Consider the following 17,418-nt stretch of genomic DNA (forward strand, 5'->3'; position numbering starts at 1 on the left):
CGCTTATGCAGTTCCCATTTCAACTATGTCCCCAACCTTGGACGGCAGTCTTGGTGCCTGTGGTCGCAACCAGCGTATTGCTGTTTTTTTCACAGGTAATGTTCCCAACTTAGAAAACTTACACTGTATCTTTTCCCTTTTAGATCTTGGCACTATTCCCAGTAGGCATACTCTACTGGAGAGTCGACAAAGGAAGGGCTGCAAGTGACCTTTGAAAGTAGTGTGGCAAGCCTCAGTCAACCCGCCCCACCAACCCACCTGCTCCTCCTTACCAGCCACACACACAAGCAGTCAGGAAAACCCAAACAATGACATGCTTATTCATTCACACACTCTCACTCAAACACATGCACACATTCTCAAATGCGCACGCCGCACACATGAACGCTCAGCCAAAGTTTCCCCTCCCCCACAGTTACATCTCGGTGGCTCTGCGTATCTCAGTCTGTTCCCTCTTGCCCACATCTTAAGTGAAAGGAGGGAGCTGCTGGCCACAGTGACAGCAGCCACGTGGTGCTAGTTGCAGCAGGGTGCGGGAAGCTGACAGTTCTTGTTTGGAACTCTCTGCCTCCTGAACTCTGCAGAGACCCACCACCAACACATGAGAAGTTTGTGGCTCATGTAAGGAGGCAGAGAAACATGACAGTAACAAGCGCAGGGACACGCTCAAGAACAATCCATGCCTCTCAGTTTGTCTCTCCCAGAGGCAGCCTACTCCTCCTCTCATTGGCTGTTCTTTGGAATTAACAGCCAATGAGTGGAGGAGACCAGACCTGGGTGGCAGAACTAAGTGCACATCATGGATCTCTTACCATGAGCCATGTCATAAGTGTTGCATATGGCTGCACCTACCTGCACCCACTGCTGCCTCACAGGCACACACTGCACACTGAGAAAATTGGGTGATATTAAGGTTAATCATGTCTCATGCATTGTGTATGTCCACACTGCTTTGCAGACCTTTCACTGCAGGACTAGGCAGTGGGTGAGCAGTGAACAAGACTGACAAGCTCCCCTCCTCCAATTCTAGTGGGCACACTCCACACTCCTATTGATGGACTCCTTATGGACAGAGCAGAGAGACCAACAGCCTGATGAAGCACATTAATAAATGAGTACAAATAGTCATGAACTCCTATCCCTACAGTGGCCTCATTATAGGAAGGAAGTGAGTTTGCGCAACCACCAATGGTGGTCCACTGCACATTATCTTTAAGCAATCTTTAACAAACATATATATGTTCATGTTTAATTTCTACTCCTCAAATTGGTTAATTGGTCCTTGCTTTTTACTCTTATGGCCCAATGGTCAGCAGATAGGTGGATATTGACAATAATTGCAAAGTTTTACCATGCAAAAATCAATCCTAGTTTCTACTGCTTTCAAGCGTATTGGAGACTTTTGATATCACGCTTGCCTTATCATATTGTACTACAGATATTATATAGTGATTTACACTCCTGATAAAGCCACATCCAGCTAGTGCTGGCTGTAGCAGGTCAATGTTGTCACAACATTTTCTATGAAATCAGGATAAGTCATGCCACCTAGTCTTAAAGGTATTGATAACCAAATAATTTCCTTATTGGATTACATGAGGTTTTCCAATTTACAGCTACATTTGTCTTCTAGAGAACTGTCTTAATATATATTTGGCACCATGTTTCTTCCACTTTAGGAATATTCCTATTCCATTGAGAAATTCTACAATGCCAAGATGCAGATTGTTGACTTCATAGGAGCCGCAGAAGATGCAAGAAAAGAGATTAATTCCTGGGTGGAAGGTCAGACTGAGAGTGAGTAGCATCAGTGTCTTCCATTTTTGCTGCAAACAATACATGTGATTATTTCGTACATATCTGACAACCTCTTGGCTCTTGAATGAGGGTGGCCCCATGAAAGTGAATGAAAGATAAACCATTTTAGGATGATGATGCAGATATGCAAAATGGGTGACCTTCTTAAAAAACACACTGCTTTTAAGGAGGGTGAATATCAATAAAAAGAGGATGAGCTTAGATTGATTCAGTGACATACATTAGCCAATAGCATTTGTGGGGTGTGAGTCTTAGGTTTTCACACAAGCAAAGCAGTGTACCTAGCTAAAAGGACGGAGTGCCGGCTGGGGCTTTTGAATGGGTGAGGTACTGGGCCAGATTTGCGGTGGTAGGGGAAGAGGGATTTCAAGTTCTGTTAAAAGTGAATAACGTTCTTGATAGCAAACATATATACAAAGAGACATATGCGGATTACTACCAGACCAACAAACTCACATGCGTGAACACACATAAGCACATATGCATGCACCCCCATTAACAGCAATCAATATTTTTTTGATTCCTTAGCAGGTATGTCATTTGAATTAGGACTCCTGCCCCCAGAATTACAGAAACTGCCTGCCTTTGCTATAACTTTCATCCACCTTCTTGCAGCAATCTCTCCAGTTACTGACCTTTACAGAACTTAACTGTCACCTCCTCTATCATCTTCCACCAACTCAAATCTGCAGCACAGAATGGCTGCTCTCAACTACGTTGCACACAATGGCTGCTCTCAACCATGTTAGCATTTCGATACCGGCAAACAATCAACTATACATACATTGAATACTTTTGTCACATTTTACTCCTGCATTTTATAGTGCCAATCCATACATGCATTATATATGTGTTTTTCATCTGCCATATCTAGACACACTTAATTTCCTTTAGCGTACTTGCACTGTTTATCAACGTGTCATTAAACGTCCACCTTGTGTTTACTTAAAGGTAAAATTCAGAACCTTCTGCCACTGGGCTCTATTGATGCACTTACCAGACTGGTCCTTGTGAATGCCATCTACTTCAAGGGAAACTGGGCAAAGAAATTTCCAGAACAAAATACAGAGGAGAAATTATTCAGACTAAGTAAGGTACAGTATATTTCCCAAACATTTTAATCACATTAGCGAAACCAGAGTAAAATTTGCAAAGACAATATGAATTGTCAAACTGTGAAGAAAGCTTTTTAGTGAAACATATAGAAAATGACTGACCAGAGATGATAGGACAATTATGTCAATCCACTGTAAAAGGTAATGATCATTTGATGATGTCATCCAGTTATAGGGTGCAAGCATGGGAAAAGAGCAGCAAAAGTGTGGGTGCTGAGGAAGGAAAACCTGGCTAGAAAAAAGTCAAAACCTCTCACTCTCTTCCCATCTAACAGAAACAGAAATTATAAAACAGGGCTTCTAGTTAAATCTGTAGAAAACCCAGAGCATCAATGTTTTTGAGGAAGTAAAATCATGCCTTTCCTTGCCTTCATAATAATGTTTTATTATGAATATGTCAATATCTGAATGTGCCTCAATATCTACTGAGACAATTTACTCTCGGACTTCGATTTCATTGTTATATTAACTGAAAGAGTAGGTTAGTCCTAACTGGCCTGCTAAGTTTTCTTTATTTTGTGAAGCCAGTTTATTTACTACCATACATTTGCACATTTTATGCATGTAGCCTTTTTTTTAAAGCTGGCATGACAAACTTTGAATTTGAGAAAACTGATTAATTTAGTGTTTGTTTGTATTGGTGTATCTACTCCTCCAAGACGTCTCTCATTCGTTCTCATCAGAACCGCCTACCAATCGCTCATTGGCTGGTTTTGCTTAAAGTAACAGTATCAATCAAGTGCTCTTGCTTCCATTCACTTGCATTGAGAAGAAAATCTTATAAAAATGTGATGTGCTTTATTTTACACTTTTCATTAGGACCGCAGAGGATGTCAGCTCATGAACTCAGCTTGGCTCTTAACCCCTCCCCCGTACCCACAAGACATATTAAGCAGCAATGGCCCCTCTTAGATAAAGGCCAAGTTGAAGACTGATCTCTGTGCATTTTTTCTTAGGTACCAGGCAAACAGGCGCATCGGTCATAGGCATGGATTCACCAAAATGCCAAGTGTAGGCAAAAGTGAAATGGCATAGCCTTCGACAGCCTTTGAATGCACTGGGATCACCCTCTGTTCAACCACTAGGCCCAGGAAGGACACCAATCCTTGACCAGCTGTGCACCTGTACAATCTCTAGCTTTTCCTTTTATCCTGATCTTGCATTTTTTCTATTGGGCAGTAGTTTTTAACCTGGCCAGGCATCATGAGTAGGGAGACAAGGCTGGCATGCGCTGGGCCTAGCTATTTTTAGTAGATGTGCCAAACACCTAGTGGCATTCCTCCATGCAGAAGGCAGTGCCACACTGAATACACAGCAACATGAACTCTTTCGCATTTATTTATACGATGACCCTGTAACTTCTGACCTTGAGCAAACACAATCCAACTCAGTAATGGCAAAAATTCCTACATCCACTCAAACAGAGTGATCCTCTAGGTGCATCCCTTGCTTTAATGAAAAGCAAGAAGGCCATTAAATATCTGGCAAGGTATAAAAATACAGCTCTGATGGATTTCTAGGAGAATGGTAGGATATGTTCCAAGATGTGCATGCTTCCCAGTTTCTTACTTTGTACTGTGGAAGAAATCTGCTCACATGCGTACATGAAAGCTTAAAATGCTTATTATTCAAAGGAAAACACAATTCGTGAATTACAGAAACGGGTGACAAGAGGATCCCCCAGCACATGTGAACTTGAAATGCCAAATACACAAGTACTCAGGCTAAGATAAAACATTTTCATACACATGGATCCAATGGAGATCACAAAAAGTAAACAAAGGGAGGCCTGGCATTTGTCAGATAGTAATATTCGACCTTTGAAAAGATACAAAAATGTAAACTTTCAGAGCTGAGCATGTGACTTGAACATTTATTCTTACAATTTCACACATGCAGGGTTGGGCTGGCTTTTTGGGCAGTCTGGCACTGTCAGATGGGACAGTTTGAAAGGGCCAGTGTGTCAGACTGTTTATGGTCCCATGGGCTGTGATGGGGCCAAAAAAACAGCCCACACACTGGCACTTTGAAGCTGGCCCATCAGGAAGTGGCAGACTGCTATACCACCTAAAAAGCCAGTTCAACACTACATACACGAGAGAATGACTGCACATCAGAGATGTCACAACTTGGTAGCACTGCTTTTGCAGTGAGCAGGAATATAGCTCCCTCTACTACAGTTATGCTGAATTACACTACTGCAATTTCTTGACTCTCTCTTGCACTCTCCTAGTGCAATCGTCCAACCAAATAAATCTTTCATAAGTCTGGTTTCTTCATGAGACATATCATCATCAGCAGGATATTTGAGCGACACTTAGTCATATTTGTCATTTACCTCATAATCGAAGATGGGTATTGTGGGAGGAAAGAAAGGGAAGACTCTTTATTTCCATTACAGTGATCGCACAGTATATGCAAACTTGATAAATATATAAGATGAGCAAAATGAAAGCTTTTGAGTCTTTCTCTAGTATCTTCATAACACCCCAAAAATACCTTTCCATCAAAACCAGATACTCCATCCTTCAAGAGCCAAACCACCATCATCAATCTTGTGTGATTCCTTAACAGTATTGCATGTGTGATCAATCTGAGTATGCACACTGAATGAGACATTTAGAGTGAAGGAAAAACATTCAGATCCCAGAAGGGCACAAACTCATTTCTTGGCACCCAAGACAAAATCAGTTCATTCTGTTTTGTATGACGGCAGTTCTTTGAACTTCTAAGTGATCAATACCCTAATGCTCTAACAATGGAATTTACAAACTCCTCTAAAAACTTAAGTACAGTGTGTACTTCATAGATGGTCAGTCTGATCCCGTACATGGAGAAAAGTACAGCAAAGAAGTAGGCATTTCTGATATTTCTCTGAGCAGCCTTTTACAGTGTGGGGACTTTGGAAGAGCATGCTGTATGGCTGGGTTAATTCTTAGCAGGATAACTAGATCCAGACTAGGCACGGTGTAACCAGGTATGCACCTGGTTACAGCAAACAAAATGGATGCCAGGCTGTTCATGGGAGCGACTGCAGGAATAGTAAGGATGAATTCAGAGTTGTGCCGGGCAATGAGGGAGAAATCATTTGCCATGCCCCACAAAAATGCTATTCCCTATTTCAGTCCATTTAATGTAGGCATGGTGAATAACAGAGGGAATCATTTATTGTTTAGGGATACAGAAACTTCTAGCCGATAGGGGCAACGGTACAGAAACACTGTCACATTCATCGGTAGTGCCCATGTAATACATGTGAAGACTCTTCCTCTTCATAAAAAGGAATCCGTGGGCATCCGTGGGTAAGTGAGCAAAGAAGAAGAGAGGCGAAGACTTTGTGCCTGATTTAGATCGCGCTGAAATAAAAATCCCTTTATAGCCTATGGGATTGATATTTCAGTGGACGGGATATCCGTCGCCATTGTGACCTGTCTGCCAAGATCCAAATCAGGACCTTTGCCTGAACTGCTCAAAGAAGTGCAAATAAGTGTTCACACTGTGCAGGGGCCATACTACACAGTGCCCCGGGAGCGCAACAAGCTTTTGCACCATCTTTGCGTGCCCCGGGGAACTGTTTTTATTACTGAAGGGGTCACAGACACTTGTGTGGCCCCTTCTGCAATACTGATAGCGCTGGCGCACATAAAGCACCAGCGCTATCTTCAGCGAGCGTTCTCTGATTTGTGTGCCCCATGCAAATGAGGGAATTCCTTTGCCTCTGTGCCCGCGTCGTATTACAGACACGGGCGCAGAGGCAAAAAAGCCTTTGGAGGCGTATCTGAAAGGTGGCGCACTGTCAGTGCACCCTCTGAGAACAGCCCTCTGGAGGGGGAAAAGGGGGTCACATGGGCCTCCCAGACATCCCCTTGCAGGTGGGTGCAGTCACTGACTGCACCCGCCAGCAAGGGGATCTCTGATCCCCTTTAAAAGTGCAGCACGGTTGCTGCCTGCACTGTGAAAACATGTAGGGGCTTCAAAGTAGCCTCTCCATTTTTCACATGAATGTGCTGCCCCCAGGGCAGCGCGAGTTAGCGGCTGCCCTGAGGGCAGAGCATTTATCATAATTTATCATAATATGGAGCATTTAAGTGCCAGGTGAGCAAATTGTCAGTGTGAGTGTAAGGTGAGCAGCCTTCTGTATGTGTGCAGGATGAGTGTAGTGCCTGTGTGAGTGCCACAGGAGAGGTGTGCTCAGGTGAGTGTATGGTGAGAGGTGTGACCATGTGAGTACAAGGTTATCGGTGGGGCTGCATGAGTGCAGCCAGACGAGTGTGCCTGTTTGAGTCCAGGCTGAGCAGTGTGGCTATGTAAGTGCTGGGGTGCATCTATATGGGTACAGGTTGAGTGTTGTGTCTCTGTAAGTGCAGGGTATGTGGTGTGCTTGTGTAATTGATTGGGTGCATCTGCATGAGTGGTGGTTGAGTGCTGTGCCAATGTGAGTGCAGGATAAGCAGTGTTTTAGTGTGGTTATATGAGTGCAGAGGGAGGGGTGGGTTTCAATGAGTGTAGATTAAGAGGTCTACTCATGTGAGTACAGGGTGATTGGTGTGCCCATGTAAGTGCTGAGCAAGGGGTGTACCTGGGTGAGTCCAGAGCGAGGAGTGTGCTTGTGTGAGTGAAATGCCAGTAGGGTGTCTGTGTGAATGTAGGGGTGTCTTTGTGTGAGTGCAAGATGAGAGTTGTACCTATGTATGGATGCATGGTAAGTGGTGTGCCTACGTGAGTGCAGAATGAGTAGTGTGACAGCATAAGTGCAGAGTATGTGGCAAGCCTGTGAGTGCAGGGTGAATTCCAAGCCTGTGTGAATGTACTTGAGTGACATGCCTTTGTCAGTGTATGGGGAGTGCTATGCCTGTGTGGAAGCAGGGTGAGTGGTGTGCCTGTGTCAGTGTAAGGTGAGAGGTGTGTCTATGTGAGTGCAGTGTGCAGCACATCAGAGCCAGACCTACTGGTATTGCCAGTGCTTGTTATTTTTTACTTTCACCACTTCTAATTGTACGGCTGCATCTCATCTTGAGCACTGGGAACAATCAGTGTCAGTATTATCTCTAAGTGACTTAGGGCCTGATTTAGAATTTGGAGTACAGGTTTCTCCGTCACAAACGTGACGGATATCCCGTCCGCTGCAATACAAGTGCATTATATCCAATGGCACTTGTAATACGGCAGACAGGAAATCTGTCATGTTTGTGATGGAGTCACTCATCCGCTGAACCCTGCATCAGGCCCTTACTCATGTAGTACTCCTGCCTGCATTTTGAATTCCAGCAGTACGCCAGGCTATTTGTGGCCTACTCCTGACTCACTCTTAGAATTAAGGAGCAAGCTGGCAGTACCATAAGAGTATGTGACAGGAAAAACTTTATGAATCTGGCCCATAGAAGGCACCATTGCTGGGTTGATTGTGCAGTTGTCTGAGAGAGTGGCTGACCAGGAGCTGTGACGTCGGCTGCGTCTTGCATTCACTTATTTATGGAGTGTGAGTAAGCGGTGCATGCAAAAGGCCATCCAATAGGAGTCTATGTCAGCTTCAGTGAGCTTGGTCTTCCTATTCCCTGCTTAAACTGCTTCATTACATATTCCACGTACCACACTGACTCCTAAATGTTCTGCTTATGGTCTGACATAACCATATGCTACCAATGGAAACCTTTTCAAATTGCAGTTTAGAAATGTATGCTAGCTACGCAACAAAATCACAATAGTCTTTATAAACACTTACATTTGGCAGACATACCTGTTATGGAAACCCTGAAAACATTGAAATATTATCAGATGTTTTTTCTGGAAATTGTACTGGAATATTGAAAAATTACACACAATTTATAAATATTTGATTTTAAAAGGGTGCTTGTTTATGCAAAAGCCCTGGCTCTTGGCACTAAGTGTCAGTATTAAAAAAACTGATAAATACCACAGATTTGCAGCCATACATCTATGATTTGTATAGCATTCATAATTAAGGCTTCCAGTTTTCAGTTTTTACTGATTCACTGTTTTTATTTTAAAAAGCGGAAAAATACAAAAAATTGTACTTGTGGGGAGTGACTCTCCATGCTGTCCTTCATGAATTCCAGGCCAACAACTGAACAGATAGACAGCATGGGGAGTTGAAAACCAGGATCAGGCATAGGTTAACCCCTATTTGTATGCAATGCTAATATTTACATGTAGGCGCTATTGAGCTGCCTAATTTGCTGAAACGAGACAGGCATCCAAATATGAGTGCCTGTCTATCAGTTTAATAAAGGCGGAACTATACCTTTTTACAACTCCATTTATTCTCAAAGCAAAATAAATATGCATAAACACCAATATTATGGGCAACAATTAAATATGGATAAATACAGAGAGAAATGTAAAAAAACAAAAATACCATGAAACCGGGAGCCCTATTTGTAATGATTTTGGATTGACAAAACTGTCATGCAAAAGCTTGAAATATGACCTTTATAGTTTTTCAGACATATCCTCAACAGCCCTAAATCCCCAATTGTGGTATGTACACAAAGGAGATCATTCACAGCTGAAAGGTTAGTGTAAATGTGGAGGCGCATTTTTATTTGTCTTAATCTTTTTTTCCGTTTGGAAAACATGTTTCCTAGTTGTTCTATCTCCCTCACAAAATACAGGGTTGTTTTATGACCTATCACACATGAACGGCTCTACGTTTACCCAGTGGCAGCGGGCAGGGAATGGGGGTGGCAGGTCAATTGGGGGAGGGTATTGAAAAAATAAAAGAAACACTTACTTTTCACATTTTCACAGCCGCTGTCTCTCCTCTGTTGTTGCTTCTCTTTCTGGCGAGTTTCAGAAGCAGGAGGCACTTAGGCTCCCCTACGCCAATTATAATGTTGCTATGCAGCGTTTCTGATTGGTATGAGCGCCGTGGTTCAGCGCTCAGAGGGGGCCTGGGAGCCTATGCATGTTCTCCAACCAGGCTGTGTATTATAGCCCGGTGGAGAACATGCAAAGTGCACATGACTGGCAAGCCCAAGACGGCCGGCCAAACTGTCATGGGCACTTAGAGTGCTCAGCACTCCTCCCCCGTGACACCAGCCCTGCCACGCCCTGCCCTAACCCAGCCCAGCAGCTACGAAAAAGAAAATGATGATAACAATGTTATCGTTTTATTTTTCCTTTTTCCGCTGCTCTGAGAGTAGTGGAGCGATGCTCCTCCGCCTTAGCGGAGGAGCCGCCCCTGATTTTACCTACTTATTAGGAGGTGTGCGTATATGTAAACAGCTAGTGTTGGAAATGCATTGCAAATGTTAGTGAAAACTGTGACTCTGCGAGTTCCCAACATTTGGAAGTGGGGCTCTCCGACACTACCTTCAAACTTTGCGTTCACAATACTTTGGGTGGCAATGTATTAAAAATACTCTGCAAGTCGAAAAATTCATTCCAACTTGCAAAGGGCCTTATGTAACCCACACTAACTTGTAAAGCAAAGGGGTGTGTAATGAGCATGCAGTATCCTTTTCGAGTGATATGCAATGTGCTTCTTTTGCCAAACCACAATTGTGGTCACAAAGCATTCATCGATTAACAAGATCTAAAATGGGATAGTAAGAGATTTTCAAGTGGAAGCTGTCCTTCAGAGACAGCTTCTTCTACCTTGTGAATCGTGGCTGCTGGCAATAGGGGTAGCAGAGGAGTTCTTCTTGGCTTCATTCCTTCGTTTGCAGCCATTTACAAGGAGTCGCAAAAAGGCTACTGCCTCATAAATATTAACGAGGTAGGACTTTCCGCAACTGCCAGTGAATAAACATTTTGCAATGCCACAGTTTAGTACATGAGTCGCATCGCAAAATGAAGGTTGAGGTGTGCAAAAATAACCCAGGGGTTTGTGACTCCGCCTTTATACAGTAGGTCCCATGGTACCTCATCCTAACCTTATCATTAAACAATCTGAGATTCACGTACATTTTGATTGAGTGCATCAGTAGCTGTCATTTGGAGACACTAATACAACCATGCACACAAAAGGTTTTGTGAATCAGGCCATATGTGAATAGAATGCCCCTCGATTCTACTAAAGTAGCTTGTCTTAAAAAAAATGGTTATCAGTTTATGCACAAGTGCATAAGTGGAAAATGTCTTCTTTTCTTTATTGGTGTAAGCAAAATAGTTGTGTTAAAGGTGTGATATTCCCTTTTTGTAGGCTAAATCTAAACCAGTCCAGATGATGTTCCAGAGAGGGGCGTTCCACGTGCTCTACATAGAAGAGCTGAAGACCACGGTCCTCGAGCTCCCCTATGTTGACAACGACCTTAGCATGATCCTACTGCTCCCAGATGACATCAATGATGACTCCACAGGACTGGAACAGGTAACAGCAGAAAACAACCTTGTGCTATTCCAACTAGTAACACACACCCATGCGGTCTGATGCCGGAGGATTTAGCACAAGGTAACTGCAAGCACATTGTTCCCATCTGAAGATTTAATGCATAACAAAAATCTACTGCTTGTTTTGTTTGTCTGGAGCTTGTGGCTGCCCAGGCATTTTTCACGTCTTTGTATGCCACTGATATGGAGAAACAAATATTATAAATGCCAAGATATCCACTAATAATCAGATATCCATCTTTAACTAGGTTATTTCAAGGAAAATACTATTGACTGCTTTCAGTACACTCTCAGTGACGGAGTCCTTTCCTAAGGTGGATCCAGTTGGTGGATCGAGCCTGACACGCACAACTTGTATTGAAAAAGACATCAAAGGAAACATGATGTGTTTCAATTTCAGAACCACACATGGCAAATGCGACTGGATGGGGCTATGAGAAACTCATTGTTCAGGTAAATACCCTATTGTTGAGAACCCGAGTATGCCCTAATACATAAACCAAGACCCTGACATTGCAAACTATTGTGCGGGATGACAATCGCATACCTCACTAGGTGTCATGCTTCATCACGGGTCACCCTGCGCTTGCCAACGAATCCTCTAGTGGCGGGCAGACCCTCTAAGATATCGAGGATATTTTGCTGGAAAATGAGGATAAAGATCCAGACAAGAAAGGGATAAAAATCTTGACTGTCTACCCCGGGGACTTTTGCTTTTAATAGTAGGACGAAAATGAGTCTGTTAAAAATAGATTGGATGTACCAAAGAGATTATTGGTCCTACACCGAGCAGGTCAACATGTTTCAGACCCTTCTATGCCCCCCCCCCCTCAGGGGGTGGTTGTCTTTTGTCAAGACCAGGATCCCTAACTTTCCCAAATTGACTCCCTGACTTCATACATACGTCACCAGCATACAAACATTCACTACCAGTAATATGACTGCCGGAGAAAACAATCTGCTGATTATGCATGGTTCATGGGATCCTGTGACATAAAAAATACAAACAATTAATAAAACATAAACAAAACATAATGACAATGGCATATAGAAAATGCACAAGAGTGAGGGGCAAAGGTCTCCTCTTTAAGACATTCTGTTTCAGCTGTGTGTCACTGAAAACAAAACAATGTCATGGGTAATCACCGCACGCCAGAGCCCCTGCAAACTAGTGGACAACTGCTTCATCTTTCTTGTGCATGTCCTATGTGTTATAGTCATTATGTTTTGTTTTTGTTTTATTAATATTTTATATTTGTATGTCACAGGACCTCGTGAACCTAATCCAAGGATTTTTGTTCTCCGGCAGAAACACATTACACACAATAAATGTCTGTATGCTGGTGTGAGAAATTGGGTTGTTGGTTGAATGGGGTGGCAGCCCTGCTCAAGGAACAGCCGCAATCCCTCTCAGGGTGGACCACTAAAGTCACTAATTCAACCTGTGCTTAACCCTCTGGTATTTTGGCACAAAAGCAATCAGGCTTACCTTTGAGGCAATGTGGAAAGTATTTATGCTGCCCACAAACAGTAATATTGTGACAACACAACACACAAAAAATCCCAAACCAATTTAAAAGAATATGGTAAAGTTAATTAATTATTTGCAACGGAAATGACAAAAATTCCATCAGTAGTCCTGGTGCTATGAATTTTTAAATGGTGGATGTCACTGCAAAACTTTATGGGCAAAAAAACCCAAATTGGGGTACTAGAGATGGGTTGGTTCAACCGCCCTATAACAAGTAGGGCAGTAGTACCACCATAGGACCGCTGCTGTCGCCAGGGATCCTTGATCCATACCGGTGTTACGGCGGTCTTGAGGCCACAATATGTTTGGTGGGGCTGCTGCGACCCCACCAAGCACATTACGAGTTTCCTCTCCACCAGGGTTTTCATATCAGTGAGTCCGCCATGAAAACTGTGACGGAGAGGAATCAAAGGGGGCCCTGCAGGGCCCCCTGTTGCCTCTGTGGCAAGGGATGCATGCATGTCTCCCTGTCTGCATGCACCCCCAGTTTCTGCAGGGCATGGACTTGACAGTCCATGCCCTACAGGAACTTGCTTTGGCGTTCGCATTGTGGTGCCTTTTTTATAGTCACCGCTGTGGGACCCCCGAAGAACCGCCCGGCAGTGATGAAAAAAGTTGCTATCCGGCAGGTGATGCGCACACAAGTTTGGCAGTGTGGGAGTAGGGCTCAATATAAGGCCCTTTGTCTAGAAGAGAGGTGTTGCCTTTCAATCACCCTTGTTAGAGGTAACACGTTTGCTCACATAGTGAGTCGGGGTATGTCTCAGTTACACACTCAGCTCAGAAAACTCACTGCCTTGCCACATACCTAAACAAAAATAAACAGAACATTGGTCATCATCATCCAGGTGGCCAGGGTACATAAGAGATGAAGAGCTGCAGGGCCTGCTGCCCACGGTCACTATACATTTTTAGGACCCAGTAGAAACCCAAAACATTTACAAGCAACAATTGTCTTTGAAAAGACAGAAGACGTGTGTGCCCATTTCTAAACACCCATTAAAAAATGAGGAAATTCCTAAAAGGAATAGTATTACACAGACATTAAGGCATGGCTTACCTCGCAATAAATGTTCCTTAGAAGTGTCACGCCTATGTTATGGGGCTGTCATGCACAAAAAGGCTGAAACTTGGCAGTCCTGTGTATCTGACTCTCTAGCAACAAGCTTTTTGTTTGAGATTAGGACATCTCATGTTACTATAAATCATTTGTCCTTTGCAATTCCTCTAGAGACATTATTTCAAGGTTTTTTTAATACTAATTATTTATAATGCTTACACAATTTTCAATTAATAAGACAGGTTAATGTGCTCGCTCTGTTTGTAAAATAGACATCTGGCGTAAGCACCTGACATTTAAAACAAGATGTCAGACTGTCTGTAACTCAGTATAGCAATCTATGCATGCATCTCCTTTACCTGTTATGTCTATGCATGCACTAAACCATTTGCTACACTGGCTTGTTATTAGTCCCTTGTTGATATGCCTGTAAGGCTGAATGAATAGTTTCTTATTCAGAAAGAAACACATGAAAACGGTATGAGTGTCAGCAGATAGATGTGTTTGTAAGTTTCTCCTATGATCAATAGCAATTTTTCTTAGTTTAGTAAATTTCAGTTGTTTGTCCTTTGTCCAAATTCTAGCTGGAAGAACAACTGAGCTTTGAAAACATAGCCAAGTGGTGCAACCCAGAGAATATGGAGATGTCTGAAGTTGAGCTGGACCTGCCCAGATTCAAGCTGGAAGAAAGATACAACCTCAAATCAACTCTGAGCAGCATGGGGATGAGTGATGTTTTCATGGAGGGAAAAGCTGATCTGACAGGAATGTCTGCTAAAAGGGACCTATTCCTGTCCCACATGTTTCATCAGGCCGTTGTGGAGGTTAATGAAGAAGGCACCGAGGCCGCTGCTGCCACTGCAGGCATTGTAGCTGTAAAAAGTCTCCCCGTTGCCGTAAAGTTCGAGGCAGACCATCCTTTCATCTTCTTTATCCAGCATAACACAACCCGCAGCATCCTCTTCTATGGCAGATTCTGTTCCCCATAGTGACCATTGTGGCAGGCTGTGACAATAGATAGGGTTAAAACATTGGCACATTATGTCTCATTTTACTTAAAGGATCCAGGAGTCAATTCTACTAATAAATCATAGGGAAAATAATTTTGACATGGGGGAGGAAACGAATGAGGGAAGAAAAGAAAAGAGAAAGAGGGAGAGGAGAGAGAACAAACAAAGAAAGAAAGGTAAATACACACTTTAGATAGTAGGTTAGTATACACACCCTTGCAATTAGCTGATTGTGTGTACTATTTTACTAAAAACATGGGAAACCCAAGGGCACATAGGGGCTGGGGAGCATGATATTTTAAAGGAACGGTTTCTACAAAAAACAGTTAGTCTCAAATCATTTCAATGATTTTAGTTATAACTCAATTTCTTACTATAAAACTTAAGACCATATTTATTAACAGTTAAAACTAGTGGGTAGCAACAAAAGAACACAAAATAATTTACAATTACAAGCGGCACGCGTAGAAATTATTCCATTTATGTCATGGTACAAATAGCCACAAACCAGCCCTGTCAAATTAAATATACAATAAAGTGTCAGTGTGCAAGGTCGACGGCATTTCGATCCTTTCTTAATGTAAGGATCATCATCAAGACATTTCAAAGTCGATGCCTGAAATTCAACTAAGTCAGTCAACATATAAATAACTCAACAGTCCAAAAGAATGGCATTGTCAGAAAAGAAAGGAACTGGAAAAACAACAAAACACAAATCTGGTTGGTTACATGGAGTCTTTCGTTACCTTAGCTAAAATGTATGGTAACGAAAAAACTCCATGTCATCATTGACTCAATATTCTGTCTTTGTCTTTCATTTATCAAACAATGTATTCCAGTGGGCATAGTCCTAGTATACTTTAACCGGATGACATTTATAGGTTAACGTGGTTAATGAAAGAAACAAGTGGAGCGAATGGACAGGAATATGGCATCCCTGATGGCATAGAGTCCTCTGGCAAACCTAATATCTTTCTCTGGATATCTTACTTTGTGAACTTTGAGATAAATTATCAGGAAAATTGGTTCACCCCTTTCCCACCTGTCTAAGAAGAAAAACAGTGAACATGAAACGTTTTCCACCCAATGGGTTGTCTTAAGACTAGTACAGCAGATTTATTTTTCCCTATGGCTTGTGTGGGTGGGTGTATCCATGACGATGTGCGTTTGACAACCTCGTAAACTTAAACATTGACTTTTGATTAGTCTGCGATGCGTTCTGTGCATTGCTGAGAAAATGTTGTCTAACAATCAACCAAAACATTTGCAACGTGTAACAACTGTGTAAGGCTAGAATCAAAATATTTGACATGATAATAAAATACATGAGAAAAACTGTGCACTTACATTTAAAAATAAACTTTTACTGTGGATCGTTGAGTCGCCCAATCATTAAAATCCAATCAGGTTATCAGAATACTACTGCAAATCTGTATGTTTAAAATTGACATACAGAGCTGACTCAAAGAGAAATACGCTTTCAAGAGCAGAAAAAGACCGGCACAGCATGTACTTGCAAAATGTCCTAAAATTGTTATAATTTGATGACTGTAGGTTACCGGGGTGGTGCGAGGCCTTAGTATTGGGTTGAGGTATGACTGAGCTCCTCAAGCTCAAAATTCATAACAATATACTTCCTATGAGTTGAACAAGTTTCTGCGAGGAATCCGGAACTTCCCCTTGTTAGCCTGGGATAGGTCATGAAGTATTCCTCGGTGAAAATTGCTAGCAGTTAATGAAGGGCTATACCAAATAACATCATAGGGAAGGACTAAACAAGAAAAAATGCCTACTTGACCACTACCTGTATTTGTTCTTGGAGATTTATACTCAGCTGGTCTTGGTATTTCTCCTCCTCATTTTTTTTTTTTTTTTGCTGCTCCGCCATGGTAGCCTGGTCTACAGACTGATTATGGGTCTGCATTCTACAGTGCTGGTTAAATGTCACAAAAATGTAATAATTGTGATATATGAGATCAAGAGTTATGGAAAACACTCTGGGGTGGTTTTTTTATTTTTCTTATCCAAAACAGTTTGAGGAATAATAAATAAAACAAGCATTTGCAATGCAATAGGTCTCGCTTTTGCGGGAGTTTAAGCTATTGGCATTGTAAATGACAATGCCTTTTATTTATGTTTTAAAAACCAACAGATAAGAAAAAGGCATTGCCCTTTTGAATGCCAATAGCTCAAACTCCCGCTAATGCGAGACCGATTGCATTGCAAATGCTTTTTTTTGTCAGTTTTGTATAGTGCGAACTCGACCAGAGGGTATTGGAGAGCTTTACATGAGCCCCAGTTACATTACCGAAAGACACATTATTTTTTATTAGGCACCGGGAGATTAAGTGATTTGCACAGAATCGCAGGATGCTGAGAAGATGCAGAGACTCAAACCTGGTTCCCCACCTTCAAAGTTTGCTGCTCTGGCCATTACGCCACAGCGGTAGCACTTAATGGCGGTGGAAGCCGTGCATCAGCCTTGCGCTTCTTAATACTATGAAAACAGTTTCCCTCAATGACGCTCTTTGG

The 17,418-nt window shown here is 42.4% G+C and overlaps 1 protein-coding gene across 3 annotated transcripts in view; it reads left to right on the top strand.

Moving 5' to 3' along the window:
* LOC146822958 (leukocyte elastase inhibitor-like) overlaps window positions 1-16,264 on the top strand; it is a 92,877-nt gene extending 76,613 nt beyond the window's left edge. For all 3 annotated transcript variants that reach the window (XM_085607116.1, XM_085607118.1, XM_085607117.1), the window contains exons 6-9: window positions 1,680-1,797; window positions 2,770-2,912; window positions 11,098-11,265; window positions 14,461-16,264. In XM_085607116.1, coding sequence (XP_085463242.1) covers window positions 1,680-1,797; window positions 2,770-2,912; window positions 11,098-11,265; window positions 14,461-14,865 — 834 coding nt within the window. In that variant the 3' untranslated portion in view covers window positions 14,866-16,264. The remainder of the gene's footprint in view (window positions 1-1,679; window positions 1,798-2,769; window positions 2,913-11,097; window positions 11,266-14,460) is intronic.
* Window positions 16,265-17,418: the final 1,154 nt, after the last annotated feature.

Source organism: Triturus cristatus, chromosome 5_2 (genome assembly GCF_964204655.1).
Source record: "Triturus cristatus chromosome 5_2, aTriCri1.1, whole genome shotgun sequence".
Lineage (NCBI taxonomy): Eukaryota > Metazoa > Chordata > Amphibia > Caudata > Salamandridae > Triturus > Triturus cristatus.